Raw genomic sequence first — 23,304 nt, forward strand, 5'->3', positions numbered from 1 at the left:
CTCTCTCACGGTTTTTAGATAAGTTATTTACGAAACAACTACCGCAAGTTGAGCATTTAATTAAGTCATAAATCAAAGAAACGAGTTGTAAAACTTTAATCGTCAATTTCTCATTTTGAGCTCTACTGCAGATACCACATCTGTGCTTAGCACGGCAGTATTGTTCTCACTTGACAGTTTTGAATTCCTATCATTTTATTTTTCCACCACCTCCACCTGCCAGCACCACCGTCGCGTTGGCCGGCCTCACGATGCTGCTCCTCTTGCGAAAACCGTCTCCAGGTTGCGTCCATATCCTACACACACACTCATGCCTACGCACCACAGACACAAACATACACATACACACACTCATGCCTGCGCACCACAGACACAAACATACACATACACACACTCATGCCTGCACACAGACACAAACACATATGCCTACATACACACACACACGAACGCATATGCCTACATACACACACACAAACACATACACAGACACACATGCGTACACACAGCACTGCATACACAATACGCAAACACATGCCATTTTTACACACACACATACACATGCACCCACACACATGTGCCTACACAAACACACACGTGCATTCATACACACACACGCCCGTAATTGCGAAAAACATAATTTGAATTCAAGTTGCCAAAAATTCAAATTAATATTTTTTTTCAGTGCAAAATTGGTTTAAGTACATTTATGTTTCCTGAATCATGAAGAGCGTCCCATAGTACAATAGGATGTACCTTGGGACAGTTTGAACTCTTACTTCAAGTGGCTGGCTATATTTTATTTTCAAACTGTCTGAATTTAAAAAAAATATATTGCAGAGAAATATGTTGGGGAATTGAAACATGTCTTTCAGATTTTAAATTTGATTTAAATAATTGACGTTGAAAATTAAAACATGAAATGTGTCCCAAGGTACAACACTCTCCCCTATGTCTGTAATTTGGAAGAAGTAAGCAGGAAGGAACCGTTTTTTGACTTGCACCCTTTCAATGTCAATGCCTAAATTGCTTTTGTGATTGCATACATCCCACAACGTGTATGACTTAAATATGTTTGAAATTGTTTTTATACCATCTTTACTCTTAGAACTATACACGTTTGAAACCTTGCCATTCTTTTTAAATCTCCTTTTGTAAATAATTGTAAATTTTTGTAAAATTGCTGAATTTTTTTTTTTACTTAGGAATTTTAATATGAACCTATGCAAAAATGATATAAAATGCTGAAAGTGAATTTATTAAGTTAAAGTGAATCATTCAATAAAATAAACTGTAAATAATTACATGATTATATTTATTCTTCTCTTCTCATTAGTCGATAAAATTAGTGTTCATATGCAGCAGTTATTTTGTTTGTGTTTGTTAACTGTGATGCACATGGAAATCATTACCAAATCAAAAATATGGAATGAGACCATTATATCATATGGATATGGAAAGCATAAATGATGCTATTGAAAACTGAGAGCTATACTGCCATGCTAAGCACAAATGTGGTATCTGCAGTAGTGTTCAAAACGAGAAATTGCTTTTTAAAATTTTGCGCCTCCGTATAATTGATTCAGACGCAACTCGTTTTAAAAAAATTTTATTTTCACTATTTCCCATTCACAAATTACAAATGACCGTGATACGTAGTATTTAGGTGATATGTGGAGTAATTTGTCAAAAGGGAACATATCCACTCTTTAGAAAAATTCATTTCATGAGATTTTCTAAATCTTTCAGATGACCTTTATCAAATCACTTACTCTCAAGAAGTCCAAATGTGAAAAATCCTCTTTTATTTAGGGGTAAAGTGTGGCTTTTTGATCAAAAGGTAACAAATCCGTCCTCTGCACTTTTTAGCCTACTTTCCCAGTAAAAGTCAGAAAAAGAAGAAAAAAGCATGAAAGAAGGCTTAATGCATCTTAAAAATATCCCGAAAAACAAAAAAAAGTCAAAAATAAATAAAATAATTAAATAAATATCAAAAAATTAAAAATTGGAAAGTAGGGTATTGAGATGGGGAAAAATGTCTGTCGGTCTATCTGTCTGTCCCCCCCTAATAACTTTTGAATGAATAGTCCGATTGGAACAAACTTTTTTTTGTTCGAAAGATCTCGGCAAGGACACCTCATTCCCATATTTTGCTTTTTGGTTTGAACTATTTTTTGTTCAATTTTGAACAGTTCAAAAAAACTTAACATTAGCTCCTACGGGGAAATTCAAGGCAATTCCGAACTGTGAGGCGAATTTGCTTCAAACAAACTTTGTAGGAAAAAGCTTTTGATGAAAAACTTGTATATAAAATATCTTTTTGATTTGAACAATTTTCTGTTCAATTTTGAACAGTTCAAATCCCTTAACATTAGCGCCTATGGGGAAACTGAAAGTCAATGTAGATTCCGTACTTGAAGGCGGATTTACTTCAAACAAATTTTGTTGGAAATAGCTCTTGACGCCGAACTCCAGACTCCGACTCCGAGAATTTAGGGGCACCTGAATCCGAATCCGACTCCTGTGCCCGACAATTAATCGGACTCCGACTCCCCGACTTCGACTATGACTTCCTAGCTTTGGCAAAAATTTATACACGGACAAATGACTGACTCCGATTCTTGGATATTCGACTCCGACTCCTTCATCCCAAAATTAGATTGACTCCGACTCCGACGCTATGGTTTTCACTGTGAAATAATTATTGTTGATGTGATTTGTTTTTATTTTAACGCTAAAGTTTTTATTTAGGTATTCAGTTTTCAGTGAATAAACTCGAAGTCATTTATGTTTCTACATAAAGATACGCTCAGACGATTTTTTTTTTTTTTGACAATGAAAAGTATTTCTTTACGTTGACATTTTATTTTTTTTATTTATCTTGATAAGTGCATTAATTCATTTAAAAAATTATTTTTGGCAACAGGGGAAAAAGAAACGATTTTTTTTTTGATAGGATGTATTTATTTTAATGAGCTTATTAATTTTTATTATTTTTTTTTCGTTTTGAAAGCTGTTGAAGATTTTTTTTAATGGAAAAAAGTGTATTAGCTGCTTTGTTTAAAAGTTGCTGCTATTTTATTTGTTCGTTTTGTTTTTTTTTTTTCTTTTTTTTACGCATCTAATTTTTTTTGATGAGTGAGGAATATTTTATTCCTAGAAAGTAGCTTAAAATATTGGAAAAATATGTTTGAAACAATTTGCGATTTTAGCTATTTTGAGAACATTGATCAGGTACTAGAAAGTAGTATGGGTATACGGGAAAGTAGGCTCGTCTAGTTCTAGACAGAACTTCTTGTTATTTTGAACAAAAGGGGACATATCCTGAAAGAATCTGTAGTGCAAAGACTTTTAGATCCAAAGGAACACATGTCCAAAATCCTCATGTTTTAATCCACCACTTTTAGGTTCATGTACTTTGATAAGAGAATATGAGAAGGTGAAATATTAGAGTTTTGGTGAAATTGGAATTCTCAACATTCAGGTTTTCGTTCAAAAGGGCACATATCCAAAATTAAGATGGCGATATCTCCTTGGTTTTTTTAACACAAATATTTCTTACTCTGGGCCATGATTTGCTGTGATTTTGTGCTCAATTCTGAACTTAGAGAAGTTGATAAAACTATTTTGCTCTTACCTATTCGTTTTTCTCACCTCCTTAACCTTTTTAGGAAAATGGATTTGTTCCCTTTTGATAAATTAGTCCTCATGTGCTGTAAAGAACCACTCAGTGACAATAACTTAATTTTAACAAAAATTGCAGATACAACTTTTGTTCATAGCGCAGCAGTTTTGAATCAGCCAAATGTCTGTGGTACTATTAAAATATTCAAAACAAAAACTTTAATATAACTCAATTCAGTTTTTGTCTACGCAATCAAAACAATATGCTTAAAATCCAGCAAAATAAATGTTTATACTTAATGTTATATGTATTTTATTATCCTTGCTTATTTTTATTTTCAGAGATACTTCAAGTTCTAAAACCTTTGTAAAAGTTGGAGAATTGGATCTCTTTTTGAATGGCATTGGTTGTCCAGAGTTGATTCCAGTATTTAATGAACAGCAACTTAATTTTCATGATCTGTTAATCATGAATGATGAAGAGTTAGAAAAGGTATTGCTTGTTATCTTAATCTTCTCTTATTCTTGCCAGTTTACATGAAGCAAAATACAGGGTGTTTCAAAAAGAATGACCCGATTTAAAATGCATATATTATGAAAACTAATGAAAATAGACACTTCAGATTAATTTTATATGACATGGATAACAATAAAGTTTTTTTACATACAAAGTTAAAGGTTCTCAGTATGTTCACCTTTGGATACACGGCATATGTCTACACCGTAGTCAAATTCATTCCTAACTGTTGCAAGCATGTCTGCATCGATTGCTTCCACTTCTTACACAAACAACCCGTGTCTGAATTGTTTATACCATCTTCTAACTCTTTTTGTGGTAGGAAGTTCAACACCAGGGTATTCTCAGCAAAAATCACTCTGAACAGTTTGTTACAGACTCAGAGTTCGCGAAGCGTAGAACACAATATGATTTTTGTCTTGCAGTTGCCATTTTCACAAACACTTAAATGGCAGGCAAAGAAAGAGTTAGCGCTACCTGTTAGCAACTCTGTGAAATTCAAGAGATGATTATTTTCCCCATTGTAATGATAATGTTATCTGACGAAAAGGGGTAAAATTTTAATAGTTGTGATTTTTTTAAAATTAGATCATTCTTTTTGAAACACCCTGCACAGTAAAACCGTGTTAAGTCATTGCTCAAGAGATCACTCTCACACTGGCCGGGGCCACTTTCACACACACAAATTGTTTTAAATCCTCTGAATTACTTTTATTAATTGCAGTAGGATTCATTGAGTAAAACAAGATTTTTAGATAACAATTCATACAAATGGATGAGTAGGGATGTCTGGCTTTGAAATGTTCCAGCAAATCATTGCTTCTATCGAAATTTTTAGTGTTAAAATCCACTGCAATTTCTATGGCATTTTCTTTTAGAATAACGGCAGAAATTGGCATATTCTAACATCTTTTAACCATCAAAACTCATCTAACTTCAATTTCTTCCCTTTTTTGCCTTTGACATCAGTTCATTCAATCACTTGTATCAATGAAAGAATGCCGTTTAATGTAGTCCTGAGAGTATGATGTTCTATGGCTAAAGCTGTTTTCGAATCATTTGGTTTTTTTCAAATGTGCAGTTACGTCTCTCTTTTCGTTAAAAGCTAACAAGGTTAATGAAGATAATGAACAGCAAAAGATAATGCAGTTTTCATTTGTCCGGCATGCTAAAAATGTAATTGAACCAAAAAATCAGGGGGGAAATAAAAGTTATCATAGTGGGGCTTACTCACTATGAAATGAAGTCCTACTCAAGGACAGCTTATTAAAGCATGTACACTCCACAGAGTCACAGCCAGAAATATGCCTTTAATAATTAGCAACAAGATTCAAAGAAATGCATTACAATCATAGAGAACTAACAGGTGCTTTGCTGAAGTGGCAAGTGTGGTCGAAACTTAAACAATTCTCCTGATTGCTTATTATTCCAAGGGTGTTTGTGATCCGAAAATTCTGAACATTTTAGATTGCCGTTTCCAAAAATTTTGGGCTGACATCACATACTAAAACTGAAAAATTATTTTAAAAAACAAAAACTTTTTAAATAGTTTTATTCAATGTTTTTTGTATGCATATTTAAAGAGTTTTTACAAGGAGGAGGGGAAATGGCAGTCTCATAGTTTCCAAAAATTTCACTCTGACTTCAGAAAATTTTACCCGAGTCCACTACAAGGATGGATCCAGAAAATTTTCAAGGAGGAGGCGATTATTTTTTACTCTTTACTCTTTTTAACTTCAATTACTAAAACAATTCGGCTGAGTGTAGAAAAAAACCCCTATTGCTTACCCTTACGAAATCAAAGGTTTCCTACAGTTATGTTTCTTTCGAAAAATATTCACTGAAACTTTGAACCTAAATCTAAGATCTTCTAAAACTAAGGTTTTGGAACTTCGATTTTGAAAAAAATCCTGTAGAAAGTTCCAGTCCCTATCTCTAGACTAGAGTTACAAGAGATAGACTGGTTTTGCTTGCAAGGCTTGAATTTCAGAGAAAAGCTATGTTTCTCCTTACACCATTGAAGATGATGTAAAATTGTGTTTTTGGAGCGTTAGTAACATAAATATACCTGAAGAAAGTTCTTGTACCTCGACTCAAGGAGGGGGCGATCTTCCCCACCGCCCCTCCTTTGTAACCGTTCTTGGTCCAGTATCACCCCTGTATTATTCTTATAGTGAAGTTATAGGGCTGAAAAGACAACATGACTACATTCACAATAGCGAAGAACGATACGTTTGGCCATTTTTGTGGGTGACTAGCTGCATTGCCCGGCTTTGCACGTTCTACCTCGAAAATAAAAGTTATGTCAAGTGACGCATGTTCAACAATCAGGCTTAAATAATAGAAAAAAAACCCTATAGAATGATCCCTCAAAATAAGGATTCTTAAATTTGATTAATGGCAAATCTGAAAGTCCCAAGCAACTCTCTTAGATAAATCTTTGATTATCATCAACTGGCAGTCCAAAAAAGATGAATGGCCAAAAAAAAATCAAAAGAGGAAAATTTTACTTCAAAGCAAAAAACAAAAGTTTTATTTATTCACAGTGGAGAAAAAAAATGGCAACAGATCAGAAATGATTTTTTCACACTAATTTAAATTGAGCTCGTTGGCAAACAATAAATTTCTGATTTGATATTGGAGTTCCATTAGGCTTAGAAATTATTTTAACTTTTTCCCAGTGATTTTACAGCCATGGTTTTTTTTTTTTAATTTAAAGGAAGCATATCAATTTCAAGGCATTTTTTGCCGGCTTTTGAATGGGACCAAAATTAAGAAAATATGATGATTATTTTGGGCAGAAAGAGCCATTTAATGCTATTTTCGGGTCCTAAAACTAAAATTCGAACGGTTCAGTAATTTTTTTGCCGTTCAAAAACCCCCCTACATTGCTTTTTGGATGCCCAAGTACCTCCCTTCCAAATTTGATCGAGATCCTACGTAAACTGAATTTGTATAGGGAACAATACACATATACACACGCACATATATATATATATATACTAGCTGACCCAGCCACACGTTGCTGTGGCAAAGAAGTTGGATTAAAATAAACTTTTATTCATTATTTCGATAGAAACAAATAAATATTTTCAGTAAAACTTAAAATAATATAGCCGATTTTAAAACATATGAGATTGATAATGGGCGTGATTCAATGTAAAAACGATTCATAAATGTTCCTGGAAAATAATGGGCAGCTGATGTGGCTAATTTCTGCCAGTAACATGACATGCCAAAACCCGGAAAGTTTTCCGATAAAAGTTAATAAAATTCATGAAATTATCCCGGAAGCATCTTGAAAAATTCAAAGATCTTCCCGTTTGAAGCTAGTCGTGTTACTGGAACTTTAGTGTAAACTTAGGAAGGGATAAAAAAAAAGCTTAGCACCTTTCTGATTTAATAAGGAACTTCTATAAGCAGTAATGCAAACATAGCCGAAGCTTAGCCACAACTGCAAGCAAGTATCGAAAATTTTTACTCAGTAACGTTTCGGATTTTTTTTTACAGTGCAGGGTGAAGAAAGTACTTATTGAATTCAGTAAGTACTAACTAAATTTTCTATGGAAAAAGCACTATACTTACGCTTAGTAAATTTTGTAAGTATGACGTCGGCCAAAGAAAAAAGCAAAAATAACTTGAAAGTGATAGTAAATATCGAAACTGATTGTAAAATAACCGAATGTAGAAACTAAGCGTAAACCACCATACACTTTTAGATTCTACACTACATTTTATTCACCTTAGCTTTCTCTATAGTTTGTAATCAATAACTTCTTTACAAAATTCACTAATTAAATTAAAAACATTTAAAAATAAAAAATTTTCAATGAAGTAGATAACATTGACTTCGAACTATTGTTTCTATTATTTGAAAAGTGAAAACTGTGATAACGTCGCAACACAAACATTTCTCCTTTAAACTTTCCGCTCAATATTGTTGACTTTTGATAAAGAAACGTGTACCGTTGAGTAATTTAGGTGGGTTTAAATCGCGAAAAAGAATAAATTGTTGAGCCAATTTTCAACCGGAAATTGTGTAGTCGCATTCCTGGTGTATCCAGGGAATTTAAAAATTTGGTTGGAATGTTTACTGCTTTGTTTTCATCGACAACTGTATAGGCTTGTTCAGCATCAATGGGGAGCTTTTTTTCCAGCCGTCAGTAATGGCTCATTATTCGCAATAATTGTAGCTAAGAGAGCGTCATTGCTCTGTTGTTATACGTTGCAAACCTGTGTTAACTAAGTCAATGGCCCAACTATCAAGTGACGGCATAACATAATAATGTGTCAAATTCGAAATTGAAACGCAAAAACCTTCAGTTAAAACTAAAGCTTCATATTCATCTCTGGTGTAAAATCTGGATTTGGACATTTGTGTGTTTGTTAAACTTTATGAAATACGTCTTCAAACGTGAAAGTTATATAGTTTCTCCTTAAAAAATGATGATTGTGTTGTATAGTATGTCGTCAAAATTGTTTTAAACAGTTGACGAATACTGTTTCTCCTTATGTCAAACCTACATTAGAAAGTGTCAACTCCCAATGACTTTGTGCGACCAATAAATACAACTTGCGACATGCATCGGGATATGTATTTGACAGTTGACAATTGACGATCCACAAATATTCCTGTCTGTTCGGGAATGTTTACCGAAAACAAAACTGCTACAAAACCAGCGCGATTACAGAGGCAAATATGATTTTTAAAAAAATTAATTTATTTGGGAATAGACTCTCAATTAGTTCACTTTTCGTCTCAACGGTAGTGTAGAAATTGTCTGGCTATTTGTTGTACTGTATATTTTGATACAGTTCAATTTCACCTTTGCCAATACACAGCAATTGCTTAGAAAATACTTGTGCGATTAGATTATTTTTCGTTTATACTCACATGTTCATGGCCAATCGCATTATCTCGACAATACGCTATAAAAACGATTGTTTTATATATGCGTTGATTTCATCGGAATAACTGGTAATGTCTGTCGGAAGTCCAAAGACAGTATTCAGACAATTTCATCTAAAAGTTGATTGTTGCCGTTCAAATCTTGCACAATCCTATGATGTGCTTCGAATGAATTCTTTTACTCATGAGCCATAGTACACTTATTTTATTTTCACTCTTTTTCAACACTACAGCCATTCTATGTTTTTTTTTCTTTAATGTTACACATTGCGTTTTGTTTGTTATGAATATCTAATAGGCAACTTTAAAGTTGAATGTGCTGTTCGTCTACCATCTAAAAAAATAGCAGCAATGCCTGACGATGCAACTGTCACTGCAATTTTCTGTTGCAAACACGTCTTTGCAAGAATTAATGATATTAAAAATCTCTTGGGGAACAAAATAAAGAAAATAATTGTTTTCCGCTTAAATTCCGTACCCTTCCCGAAATTAACCTGGAATATTTTTGAAGAATTTAGTAGTCTTCTTGGTTAAAGGCAGTTACATTGGGTGTTGAGTCAATCTGGACGAACCATAATCGCTCCGAAATCGATACACCTATTAAATACGTCTAGTTAATCCTGATACTGGTGGAGAAAAATATTTTTCACAACGGTGTGAAATCTGCAATTTGTGGCAATTCAAGGAAACGTTTTGAAAAATATAGTTGATTTTTTAGGAAGTGAATAATAACCTGTAATATCCGGAAACGTTATATGGAAATTCTAAATAACATTTCTGAGTGTTTTCATCATGGTGTTTTTAGCAGTAAGTTATACGATGTTTGAGTAATATCGATTAATTGACTTACACCGCCATCTATTAAGAATTTTTAGAACTAAACAATTAACTCACACCATTATTGCATAATTAATATGAAATTTGCAATAAAAAATTATAAAAACTATCCTATCTTTTAAGTTGGACCAAATGACACATAGATATGAAATTTGAGAAAAATCGGTTGAGTAGTTTCGGAGTTTACCCCGAACAAACATCGTGACACGAGATTTTTATATATATATATATATATATATATATATATATATATATATATATATATATATATATATATATATATATATATATATATATAAAGGGTGTTTTTTTTAGAGGTAGAGAACTTTAGGTTCAAATAAAACACAGTTAAATGTTGTTAATTGCCATGAATGTTGCTTTATTCGAAAGATGATTCTTTGCCATTTTTATTTAAATATGATTTCTGGCATATGGCCACCTCAGCTGGCTCAGAGAAAGTCCAATTTTCTCGCTTTTTGCAGCAATAGAGGCCATATGTCAGTATTAAGGTGGCGAATGTTCTCTTCCAAGGCGTCAATTGTCTGTGGCTTATCGGTGCAGACCAGAGACTCCACATATCCCCACAAAAAGTAGTCCAGCGGTGTTAAATCGCATGATCTTTCAGGCCAATTAACGGGTCCATTGCACGAAATTATTCGTTCACCGAACGTTTCTTTCAATAAATCAATTGTGACACATGCTGTGTGGCATGTTGCACCGCCTTGTTGTCTATTCATGATGAAATGGCAAATCGAACTGAACACAAAATAAGTAGCAGCTATCAAAATAATATCATATATATATATACGAGGTGTGGCTAGAAAAAAACCAAACTGATGCTATAAAAAAATTTTATTTTCCATTATTTACAATTTGATGTTATCGCCTTCAATGTACTCTCCTCCTCGGTCTATACACCGCTCCATACGAATTTTCCACTGTTCATAGCAATGCTGCAGATCATTTTCGGTAAGTCCATACATTACTTCCGTCGCTTTTTCTTTTACTGCTTCAACACTCTCAAATCTAGTTCCTTTCAAAGCTGACTTGACTTTAGGGAAAAGAAAAAAATCACAAGGGGCCAAATCAGGTGAGTAGGGTGGATGGTCTAAGATGGGAATGTTGTGATTGGCTAAAAACGTCTTCACTGACAACGCATTGTGAGCTGGGGCATTGTCTTGGTGCAGGATCCATGTCTTTTTTTTCCACAAATCGTTCCGTTTTCTCCATACTCGCTCACATAGGGTAGTCAAGACGCTAGTGTAGTAATGCTGATTCACTGTTTGTCCCTCTGGTACCCAATCAATGTGTGCAATCCCTTTGACATAAAAAAAAACAACCATCATTGCCTTGAATTTCGATTTTGACATTCGTGCTTTTTTTTGTCGTGGAGAATCAGGAGATTTCCAATGCATCGACTGGCGTTTGGTTTCGGGATCGTAAGTAAAAAACCACGATTCATCACAAGTAATAACATTTTGTAAAAAGGTGGGATCTCTTTCAATGTTTTTTAGGATGTCAGAACAAATCATTCTTTGGCGTTCCTTCTGTTCAATTGTGAGACACTTTGGAACCATTTTTGCACACACTTTGTTCATGTTGAAACTTTCATGAAGAATCTGCCTAATACTTTCCTTGTCAATTCCTGTCAACTCAGACATTGCTCTGATTGTTAAACGGCGATCTTCTCGAACAAGTTTACCGATTTTTTCAATGTTTGCATCAGTTTTTGCTGACAATGGTCTGCCAGTGCGAGCGTCATCACTTGTGTCTTCGCGGCCATCTTTAAATCGTTTAAACCACTCAAACACTTGTGTTCGCAATAAAAAATCATCGCCGTAAACTTGTTGCAACATTACAAGCATTTCACTTGCAGATTTTCCAAGTTTGAAGAGAAATTTGATGTTAACACGCTGTTCTTTCTGTACACTCTACATTTTTCCGACGCACAGACAAAACGTCAACTACTTAGAACAGATGCCATGGGCAGACTGAGTGCAGGAGGCAGATGAAACTTGAGCAGTAGGCGGAGCAAGAGTCACGTGACAGGCCAGGCGACTTTCAGCCTTATTGCATTCGTTTTATTGTTTCACCTTTGCTAGTTCGGTTTTTTTCTAGCCGCACCTCGTATATAGATAGATAGATAGATAGATAGATATGGGAATTTATCCCAAATAACACAAAAATACTTCATGAAACACATTTAATAAGGATCAACAGTACATAAACGAACATAAATACGAACATAAACACATGACAAACACAAAAAACAAATGTCTAACTTCGGTGTCTAGGGTCTACACAACAAACATCTTTCACTCGCGTCTTCCTTGTCTTGTTTTCAATCTGCTCCGCTCGTCGCAATTTAGCCGCACAGTCACAGTTAGTATTATGAAGCTCATCTCCACATATATATATATATATTCTTTGTTTTATTTATATAGATAAGTTATTCCAGTATTATTGTTTTGGGAAAGAGTAAAGAAGGGTTATTTTACATTATTGTGTATAAGACCTTGTAGGAAACGAAGGAAATCTAGGTTTTCTCCATGTGATAACTTATTTAGGTTTTGTTGTGTGCAGTGCCGGATTTAGGGGAGTGCAGGTGGGGCTACTGCCCCGGGGCCTCCACAACAAAGTGGCCCCCACAGTAAAATTTTTACAAAATATCCTAACTTTCACGTGTCAAAAATATCAGATATATACATATATATCAAAATATTCGGATATATATCAAAGTATCAGGTATTTTCGAAAATATGATGATCTTTTCGAACCCTGATTAGGGGTCTCCGCTCCTTTGTTGCCCCGCGGCCTCCACACTTCCAAATCCGGCCCTGGTTGTGTGTACATTTACTCATAAGGGGAGGGAATGCTGTATTCTAAAGTCAGAATAAAATGTCTAAAACATAAATTTTCTTGTAAAGATTTCTAGAACCTATATAATTAAAGTGAAAAACCAGCGTAAATAAAGCACAAGTTTTGATGAAGATACAGAGCTCTCTCGCGGCATTTGGTTGTGTTGGTGATCTTTTTGCACTGTACTGCTGAAGAGGTTCCATTATAGCCTTGAAATAGCTATATGCTGTATTTTCTTCAGAATTTGTGCTTTATTTACATTGGTTTTTCACTTTAATCATATTGTAGCACAAAGCTTATAAGATAATTTTTCATTTCTGGAACTTGTTGAATGCCCAAATCTAATGTTCAAACAACTGCACCTTCAAATTTTACTTTAAAATTGCAATAAATGTGCTGAACATTTTCAAACTTATTCAACAAAAAAAAAAACTAGATTATATTTTTGTAATAGTTTAATGGTCATTTTGTCACAGTAAACATAGCACAGGGTTCGTACGCTCCTTCAAAACTCCTCCAATAATCCTTCATTTAGGAAATTGTTTTAAAGGGCCCTTCAAACTCCTTCATTTTGGTTTTAACTCCTTCTTTTTTAGTTCAAGACTACATAATCTTCCTCTATGACAGCAACTTTAAATACTTCGGTTGACAACTTTGTCGCAAGGGAGATTGTATAAGGGCGATTTTAATGTAGTAATTTCGTATATTAATTTTTTTCATAAAGATGTTATTTACAAATTAATCAGGGAAGTCATAAAAGTTGAAGGTGAAAATATTATTGGATGACTAAGACATTTCATAAGTGAAGTAAAACATGCTTAACTGGTGCTTGGCAATTTTTTCAAGTTTTATGATAATTGTTTTTCCCTCCACCACACTCTCAGTAGCAAAAGTAAGGTTGCCTAATTATTATTTAAATATTTAAAACTACATAAGCAGATGTACCATATTAAGTGATTGTGTTAAAAAAACAATTGTTTAGTAAATTGCAGTTTTGATGTTGTAAAAAGGGTCATCCAAAAGTGATGTCATGCTTGAGGAGGAGACGGGCTCATGAAATTGTGACAAGGGGAAGAGAGGGTGACAAAAAATGACATCACACAGTTATTGTAACACTGTGTTTATGAAAAAATATGTCATGTGACAAGAGGAGGAGTTAGGTGAAGTGCGACTCTTTGTGGTAAAGAGGGAAGGGGGTCAAATATGTTGAAAAAAAGTGCGACATCATTTAATGACAACCCATTAGTACTCCTTCAAAAGCTCATTTTACTCCTTCAAAACTCCTCCAAATCTCCCTCACTTTATTTCTGAAATTGAGTACGAACCCTGTAGCAATTCGACATAGGCTTTGCTTAGATAAATTTTATAGAAAATTTTTAGCATATTAAGACTTCTAACATTCTATACACTAATTGTTTTATCTTTTTATTTTGTAGGTTGGTATCAAGCAAATAGGAACAAGAAAAAAAATTCTTGAAGCTTGTAAAGCTGTGCATAAAAAAGATTGGGAAAATTCTAGTCTACCAAACTTAAGACAAAAGCAGTATATTAGGTAACTACAAATTTCGTTTAAAATAATTATTTTTTATATTTTAAAATAATTATTTAACCATTGTCTACATACTTTCCATTGTCTAAAACTATGATGAATTTGTCATAGGAATGCAATAAATTAGTTGCACATGAGCTATTTCTGGTAAAACCATACTGCAAACTTTTTATCCCGAAAACTGTATGTTTTTAATTTGTCAGAGCTCCAAAAATTTTACAAACCGCCGAAGCTGAGTCCCAGGTCTATTTATCTGCTTTAGCTTTTAGACCCTTTTTTGAAAAGTGACTTTCTGTTTGGCAGCTTGCAGTCTACCCTCATCATATAAAATGTATCTCTTCTTTTTTTAGTTGCCCTGATGCTGTAGCTATGATGGCCAACATTGCAAAGCATTTAAAGTACATATCAAGTTCAATAATATATATTAGACAACAAATTCAGTCTCAGCCAAGAATATTAGAACTTTCTCAAGTAAGTGAATAGTTAGTCATTAGTTTTTTTTTCCATTATAATTTGGTTAGACTTGTGTAAATTTTTATTTTCATGTTGAAATATTTTCAATTTTGTGGTAGTAACATTCTGTGTGTGTGTGTGTGTGTGTGTGTGTGTGTGTGTGTGTGTGTGTGTGTTGTTTTTCTTTTTTTTTTTGTACACTTTTTATACAGGGTGCTTACAAATAACGAACGGTTCAAAAAAATTTTATTACTGTAGTACAAGTTTTTCTATAATGATTAAATAAATGTTAAATAAAAGTAACATCATTGTTGATCAATGTTTAAGTAATGGTTTCTATTATCACGCCTTTAACTGTAACCACGGATGACAATCTTTTTGGAAAGGCTTCTGCAGCGGCATGCACTACAAGGAATGGAATTTCATTCCATATCTTTAGCAGTAAATTTTTACTTCCTTTTACAAAAAAGGAAGTATTGTATTCGCGAAAAAATTTTCACTCAAAAATCGCCCTTAATTTCCATTTTGCTCACCCCCAAATGAATGTTGAGTTTTTTTTTCGATTCGACCACATGCGGAAAAGGGCCTAAGAATGTATAGACACGCGAAATATCCATTTTGACCATCACCGAGGTAATTACAACGACTTTTCTCGTGACGTCTGTATGTATGTGCGTATGTGTGTATGTGCGTATGTGCGTATGTATCTCGCATAACTCAAAAATGGTATGTCCTAGAAAGTTGAAATTTGGTACATAGACTCGTAGTGGGGTCTAGTTGTGCACCTCCCCTTTTGGTTGCTTTCGGATGTTCCTAAGGGGGTCTTTTGCACCTTTTTGGGGGGAAATCATTGTTAATATCAATGCAAACTTAAGTGGTGTTACAATTTGGCGGACACTTGGCGATATATCGCCAGTCTTTTGGTCGCCAAGTTTTGTCGCCAACTTGGCGGAAAATTTGGCGATTTTTTTTTTATCTGGTTTTAATTTGGCCATCGTTTTTAATATTTAGAGATTAAACTATTGAATCACATTAAAATTGCCAATAATGGGAAAATGACATTAAAATGGAGTAAAAGGAAGTCATGTGAGGCACACATCAGCTCGTTTAATTTAATCGTGGACATTGGTTTTAGGTTTCTCAATTTATTCTCTATATATTCCCATATGCAATAGTCCAGAGGATTGAGATCAAGACTGGATGCAGGCCATTCTTCTGTGAAAATATAGGTGGACAATTCTGTTTGAACCATTGTTGAACAATCTTTGCTTAGTGGGCGGGTGTTGAATCTTGCTGAAATGTGAATGAATATTTTAAAATAATTTTTGGGATTCTTTAATCATGTGAAATTTCAATACTTTTTTGTAAATAATAAATTTTGTCAATTTTCACACCTTTTTCAATAAAAAAAAGGGGCAGCTTTCCTCTCTTGCTTATAGCACCCCAAACCATTACTGAAAATGGTTTCTGGAACCTCTGAACAATTCTTTTGTTGAACTGATATTCTGCATTGATGTTGCATAAATCCTGTTATTTTGCCTATTATGAGATGTTCAGACCCCGAAGTGGTTTTTTTGGGGAAAAAAGTAGGAAATAAGGAATGAAAAATTAAAAAAGTAGGAAAAGTAGGAAAAAAATCACTTAAAAAAGTAGGAAAAAATAGGAAGAGATAGGACTACACTCACGTCAAGAGGAAACAAATTCAGCGTAAATTTTATTTCTAATGTAAAATAAACCAACAGTATTTTTGAATTAAAACTGTCCCAAAAATTAACCAACAGTACTTTTGAAGTATTAAAAGAATTTAATGAAAGACAGAGTTGCAAAAACAAAACGAAATAAGCTGAGAATCATCAGTATCAAAAAAAAAAAAAAAGCTGGTGGAAACAAAGATATTAATTACAAAAATATGAAAATAAAATCCAAACAAAGAAACACTCTTCAACAACACAGTAATAAAATTTTTAAGTGTGACAGAATAAAATGATAAAGAACGCGATTGCAAAAAAAAAAAAAATAATAATAATAATAATAATTTTAATGAAACTCATATTTTTGTGCAATAAAACCATTTTTGTTGAAGATTTGTTTTGTCAAAAACGAAAACATTCCTTCGAGAGCATCCATTTATCATTTCAAAATACTAACACTTTCAGCTCCTGTTGTCATAAACTATGATACAAAAAGCAAAGCAAATTTTTAAATTAGTTTTAGTTAAAAATAATCAGCAGTTGACATGAGTTCTTGCATAAACAGGAGTAGATGTTTGAATTTGAAAAAAAAAAGGAAAAAGGACTGAAAATGCAGAATTAAAATAAAGTTGTCCTTAAATATGGCACATAAAATTTATATTAAGTTAAATAAATAACGAAACACGCAAACTAAATTGTATTATGTTATATATTTTTAGCATTTAACATAAATTTTTGTTTCAGTCACGTCATTTATGGGGGTCAGTGGGGTCTATTTCTCCCGTCCCTGGCTTTGGAAAGTTAATGCTTAACTAGACAAGTTTGTACAGTGTTTGTTGTTTTCAGATAAAATTTGCATTCAGTATACATCCTTCGATGACGGGCCAGTTTTAATTTTAATCAAGCAATAAAAACGAATATTGTTTTATTGGTTTGATGATTTTTTTACCTCCTTGTTCCAAAATTTTTGTCACCGAAAAAAAAAGGAAAAACCCATGCATGGTAAACGTAACATTTTATCAAAGATAAAGATCAGTTACTAATGTTTCTCTGTGCATAAAAGGGAAGGCATATAGTTTCTCTCAATCCTCACCATAAAACAAAAATATTCATTCGGAACTTGTTCACGAAATTGAGAGTGAAGGGGAGCACCTGGCATCAAATGTCTGCATATATTTTTTCTCCCCCCCCCCCTTAATCAGGCGCCTTTAGTACAATAACTTGCAGTAGATACGCCGCATCGGTATAATTTCCGCACCCCGGAAAGATCTGTCAAAAAAAATTTAATGTTCAGAAATGCCGCATTGCCAGAAACGCAGCACATAAAAATGATGAGCAACTCCACCGATATTGATGATACATCAGAGTAGAAAATACCCATTTAAAAAATACAATACATTTATGCTTGTGGTTCTATCTCCCAACTTTTAAAATTTGAAGAAATAAAAATGGAATCTCGCATTTAAATTAATTTCCGATTTTTCTCCAAAAATCGGGAACGTTTTGCAAATCTAAGTTTTTTTTTTCTGCAAATACTCTTTGCAAGGAAAGAAAATAATTTCTTTTTAATTTTAAAATCATGTTTACAATTTTGAATGAACAATAATCATATTTCTGTATAAAAAAAGTTAGTTTCCGCTATAATTTTTAAAGTGGTCCGTTTTTGCGAATTTCTATCGCTTTTATTTTGTATTAACATCAATAAAACATGTAACAGTGTACAGGTTTTTCATTTTTTTCTTTCTTACATTTCTTTCAAGGTTTTACAATGCCTTTCTGTTTAAACAGAGCTCCATTTCAATTGTGATCAACTGTACAAAAAGTTGGGGAATAGGAAATATTTTCGGCTTTTCCGGCACTTTTTGAGCAGTCGGCCGTTTACTTCAATTAAAGTTTCTAATTGACGTGTAAATGATATATAATTGCATCAGAATGTGCCAGTTTCTATTTCTTTATTGTTTTGTTAAAACAATAGGACTGAAGTCTGGGCGATATAAAGAAAAGTCGATCATAAACGCCGCAACGGCAAAAAAGTCACTTACAAAAATTTCACTTTTAAACACGCAAACGACGCAACGTTTTTTCCAGAAATTATTGTAGTCAATCAAAGAAAAGTTCAGGAGCCGCTTGTTTCTTTTGCTTTTCAAAATTGAAACATGCAGAAAATTATCGGTGCGGCATTGCAAAACTAAGAATCAATGCACAATTAGAAATGCTATACTAAAGAAAGAAAAAAGTAGGGAAAAAAAGGAAAAAGTAGGAAAATAAGGAGAGAGCTCTAAAAAGTAGGAAAAATAGGAACTCTTCGGGGTCTGGATGCTTGTTGCAAAAATCCGAAAAAATTATCTCATTAGCAGCATGTCTTTTCAGCAGTTCTTTGCACTTTCTTAGTCTTTCAACTTTATTTTTCTCTGTTAATCCATGAACTGTCATTTTCTTGTAAGCTTTTAATTTTAAATACTGTTTTATGATGATTCCAGCCATATTTTTTGATAAATTTAGGTCTCATGAAATTTTTCTGGCAAATTGTGCAGGATTTCTTTGAATTCTTTCGCGGACACATTTTATTAATGTTTTTGATCGTACACTGCATTTTCTTCCACCACAATGCCTTCTACACTACCTGTTTCTTTAATCCATTTTAAAGTTCTTTCAATTAATCTCTTTAATACATTTAAATACTTCAGTTTCTTAAAAATTTCACAATTCCGCTTACCTTTTAAATGCAGTTCAAGAATTAAACGTCATTTAGCATCCATATTAATAATGCAAAGAATAAAACGGAATTTAATTCAAAAAATCATTTGCGCTATTGATCATAGAATTAAACTAAAACTATTAAGTGTTGCCAACACTAAAGAACATTTTGAATGCAGATTATGCACAAATGAATTTTGCCGTCAGTTATTTGTGGGCACCTTGTATACAATTAAACCTTGCTTATCACGTCCCCCTCCGGATTGTCTGCTGAGTGTTGTCATAACTGGAGTGATGTCTTGCCCGAAATAGTTTTAAAGTAAATTAAGTAGTTGAGTAATATTTAATGTGATGTGCCAAAAGGCAATCACTTAATCTTAAAACTACATTTAATATATTAATTAATGAATTGATATTAATTATTATATTCAATTCATGCTGTTTTTAATTATTGTCAGACAAGGCTAAATGCATAAGAGAAAAAACTCCACTCAGTTTTTAATTCACTCTAAAATACTTTCTAATTTAAACAATCCTATTCTCTAAGAAGTTAATTTTTAAGTAAATCAAAGAACTCATCACTTTTGATCTCAATCTGATAAGATTTTGACAGCTAATACCCTGCTTTTAAACTTTTATACTTTTAGGTTGTTCTCTTTCTTTTATGAAAGAAGCTTCCTATGACTAATTACAGCTGTAACTGAGATCTTTCTCCTCTTGCTTCTTTTCTAGACCAGTTTTCAAATCCGTCTGCTTTGCATTCCTTTCTATAATCCCTCACATTTAAAATCTCACTTCTAGGCCTTATGTAAACACCCAGTCGTTGTTGAGGTGGCATGCCTGAGCTTACACAACTCTCTTATCGCTTGCCAGAAACTCCAACAAATACCATTTTCTAGATATTTTCATTATTTTATTGAAAATATTTCTGTGATGAGAAAAAGTTCATTCTGTCTAAACATCCCTAAATGTCATGGTAACTGGAGTTTCACAATGAAACACAGTTGTGAAGTCCAAGGCCACTTAACATTGAGATTTGCCATAAGTTCGGGACTTTGGAGAAGTGTTGTGATATCTGGAGTGTCGTGAAATTCGGGTGTCGTGATAGCAAGGTTGTGCTGTATTTGTGAATGAAATCCTTTTGATATTGTTCTGAATACAGAAGCCTCTTGTCATATCCAATTTGAACATGTCTGAAAATGCTATCTAATGTACAAGTAATTCATTTTTCTATTATGATGACTTGTTAAATGCAAATAATAAAAGTAAATTGAATTTAGTGATTGTTATTTTTATATGCAGTTCTTAAAAAATATTTTTTTAAATATTTGCTGTAAAATAAGAACCCTAAAGTCATTTCCTTTACCTTGCAAAATTGTCAACAATAATCAAGATAGCACTAGTTGCATTGCACTGATTTAATTTTATTCTTCATACAGGAAAATCTGTGAAGTTGACCACCCCTGTAAGTTGACCACCTGTCTAAGTTGACCGCTTTTTTTCAGGCACGGAATTGCCCATTATCATATAAATCAACCTTTGTAAGTTAACCACCTGTTTAAGTTGACCACTACTTACACAGGTCAACTTACACAGGTTTCCCTGTATTATGTAAACTTTCTCTAACATCTCAGCCCCTTTCTTCGTATTGACAGAATGATGGAAGTTAGCATCACATTCATCATCACTGCATGTATTGTTCCTATTTACCAGTCTGGTCAATCCTACAATGATATCTGCATCAGAGTGTGTTTCATAACTCTGTGCATCACCAAGATAAACCTATTGTTAAAGTTCATCTTCAGTAAATCATAAATATAATAATTTTACTGATTAATGAAAAACTGTTGCACTATTTTTCCTATCCGATTGAAAGGTACTACTGCTTAAAATAGCAAAATATACTCTGTTCAAATACGCAACTATGTTTCTTCAAGATTGCTGTTCTGTTCGTTGATCAGATAAAAAATTTCAATTTGAAAATCTTTTTCTATCAATTTATTAATAGATTTTTTAGAGGTATTTTATTTTTTTGTTTCTTAAATTTTTTTTTAGCAGCAATGTAGGCTTATACTGCTGTGGAGTCAACTTTTTGCAAAGCGAGACACTTTTTTTTTTTTTTTTTGGGGGGGGGGGGGTATTAATCAATAATTTCCATGTGCATACTATTGTTTCTAAAAGGCTAATTTCCTTGTTTAACTAGCTTTTTGCTTAGAATGCCCCAAGTATTTATTAATACGATATTTCTTTGAGATAATCAAAAGAATGAATGCTAAATCATTGCATCATCTCTCATTTGCTAGGTACAAATTTATAAAAGCGTTTTAATAGGATTAAGAGTTTGACTGGAAAAGTGGCATCAGCTAGGGGGAAAATGTACTTGTTTCAATTTTGACTGTATTCTGTGTGCCTATCTTCCAAAATCCCAGATAAACTATAGCTGATAAGCCTACAAAGACTTTGGTTTATTGATACTAGTCACAAAAACTTTAATTTTTGTGACTAGTATCAATGCATTACTTAGATGCATTACGATGCATTACTTAGTTTTATCTTCATTGTTATTTAATATTATTTCATTGTAATTCAAAATTTCAATAGTGTGTTCGAATTCTTTACTAATGATATTTATTTTTTTTAAACATTTTGTGCATTTATTGTAACACTTAGGATTCAGCGAATGTTCATGACTTATTGGATGAAATGGAAGATGGTTTGAAGAATGTTCGGTTTCTAAATGACGAGATGAGATTTTTGAAAATGCACCTGGAAAAAGTAAGGATATTTACATAAACCAATATATTTCAAGTCTAGATCAGCTGGATAAAAAATATTTTATAACACGAAAGAAACGGAAGAACATTTTATGTATGGTCACATTTATGTAAAATTTTCCTTGTTTTATGTGAAGTTCTTTGCACTCAGATAAAAAGGAAAATGTAAAACAAAGCAATATTTCTAAGTTTAAAAAAACAGAATGGGGTAAAACAGAGCACTATTGCCTCGAAAAGCATCTAGAATGTTACAAAGAACATAAGCAAATTTTAGCTCCACGCAGTTTGGTGAAAGAGGCAGAAGAAAGAACTAAATAAAGCAGTTGCGGGGGGGGGGGGTGGAATCATCGCAATAGATAGCTTGTGTTTCCCAAGGTTGTTTTACATGATAAGTTTTTCTTAATAAAGTCAAGCTTTGACGTTTCAAAAAAAAAAAAAAAAAAATCCTGCATTTCCGATAAAAACTGTATTTTCCATAGTTATCTTGAAATTTATTTTTTGACAACTTGGATGTGTAAAAAAAATTTCACAGAAACAAGCTACCATTGCAATTTTTCCTTAGCTTTTGTAGTCTGGACACATTTCCTTGTAGCTTTTCATCCCTTTTCTTGGAAACATTAAGAATAGTGGATTGGGCGAGTAGTAGGGAAGTGTGGGTATGAGTGGGGGGCTCTAGTCTTTATTATTCTAGTGATTTTTCTTAAGAGTTTGTGTCTTTTGTTCTTTTTGGAAACTTATCCACTTCTAGGACAGGAGGTAGATTCTTTGTCGAATGGAAAGATAGCATTTAAAAATACAGATCTGGTTGAATTAATGTGCATAAATAAACCAGCTCCTTCAGGAACTTTTACCCAATAATCGTTTATTTCTGAAAATTTGCATTTTCCTTTTTTTTTTAGGTTCAAGATAAAGTGCAATTCATACCAGCTGATTTAATTGTTGAAACAGTGCCTACAGGTACCAAGTATGGAAAAATATTTCTTTCAGTGATAGGAGTCACCGCAGCTTCAGTAGTCGTTGTTGGCCTTTTGTGGAAAAACAACTATTCATTTAGTAATTTAAATTCAATATTTAAGTTTAGAGCTCTTCCTATAGCATTATAAATTTGATCTAATGTTTTCCTACTGTATATTTTTGTAAAGAAAATTTTCATTGTATTTCTATTGAACATTAAATAGATTTACTATATTTTGACCCACAAATTTAAAGAAACCAGACCACCCCGAGAACAACTAAGTGCATTGAATGTATATAATATTTGCCAGTAAAAATATTTTTTCATGACTTGAATTTGATTTATACATTGAAATACTTTTACACCTCAAACACAAGATACAAACTTTTATGATAAGAAAAAGATTAGATTTTTTCAAAAGTGAAATGACAAAACTATCATA

The 23,304-nt window shown here is 33.1% G+C and overlaps 1 protein-coding gene across 1 annotated transcript in view; it reads left to right on the plus strand.

Annotated features, from left to right (window-relative positions):
* LOC129225824 (ankyrin repeat, SAM and basic leucine zipper domain-containing protein 1-like) overlaps positions 1–23,173 on the plus strand; it is a 93,429-nt gene extending 70,256 nt beyond the window's left edge. Inside the window, exons 8-12 of the mRNA XM_054860337.1 lie at positions 3,964–4,114; positions 14,180–14,295; positions 14,643–14,763; positions 21,804–21,908; positions 22,807–23,173. Of these exons, the coding sequence (XP_054716312.1) occupies positions 3,964–4,114; positions 14,180–14,295; positions 14,643–14,763; positions 21,804–21,908; positions 22,807–23,010 (697 nt within the window). The 3' untranslated portion in view covers positions 23,011–23,173. The remainder of the gene's footprint in view (positions 1–3,963; positions 4,115–14,179; positions 14,296–14,642; positions 14,764–21,803; positions 21,909–22,806) is intronic.
* Positions 23,174–23,304: the final 131 nt, after the last annotated feature.

Source organism: Uloborus diversus, chromosome 7, assembly GCF_026930045.1.
Source record: "Uloborus diversus isolate 005 chromosome 7, Udiv.v.3.1, whole genome shotgun sequence".
Lineage (NCBI taxonomy): Eukaryota > Metazoa > Arthropoda > Arachnida > Araneae > Uloboridae > Uloborus > Uloborus diversus.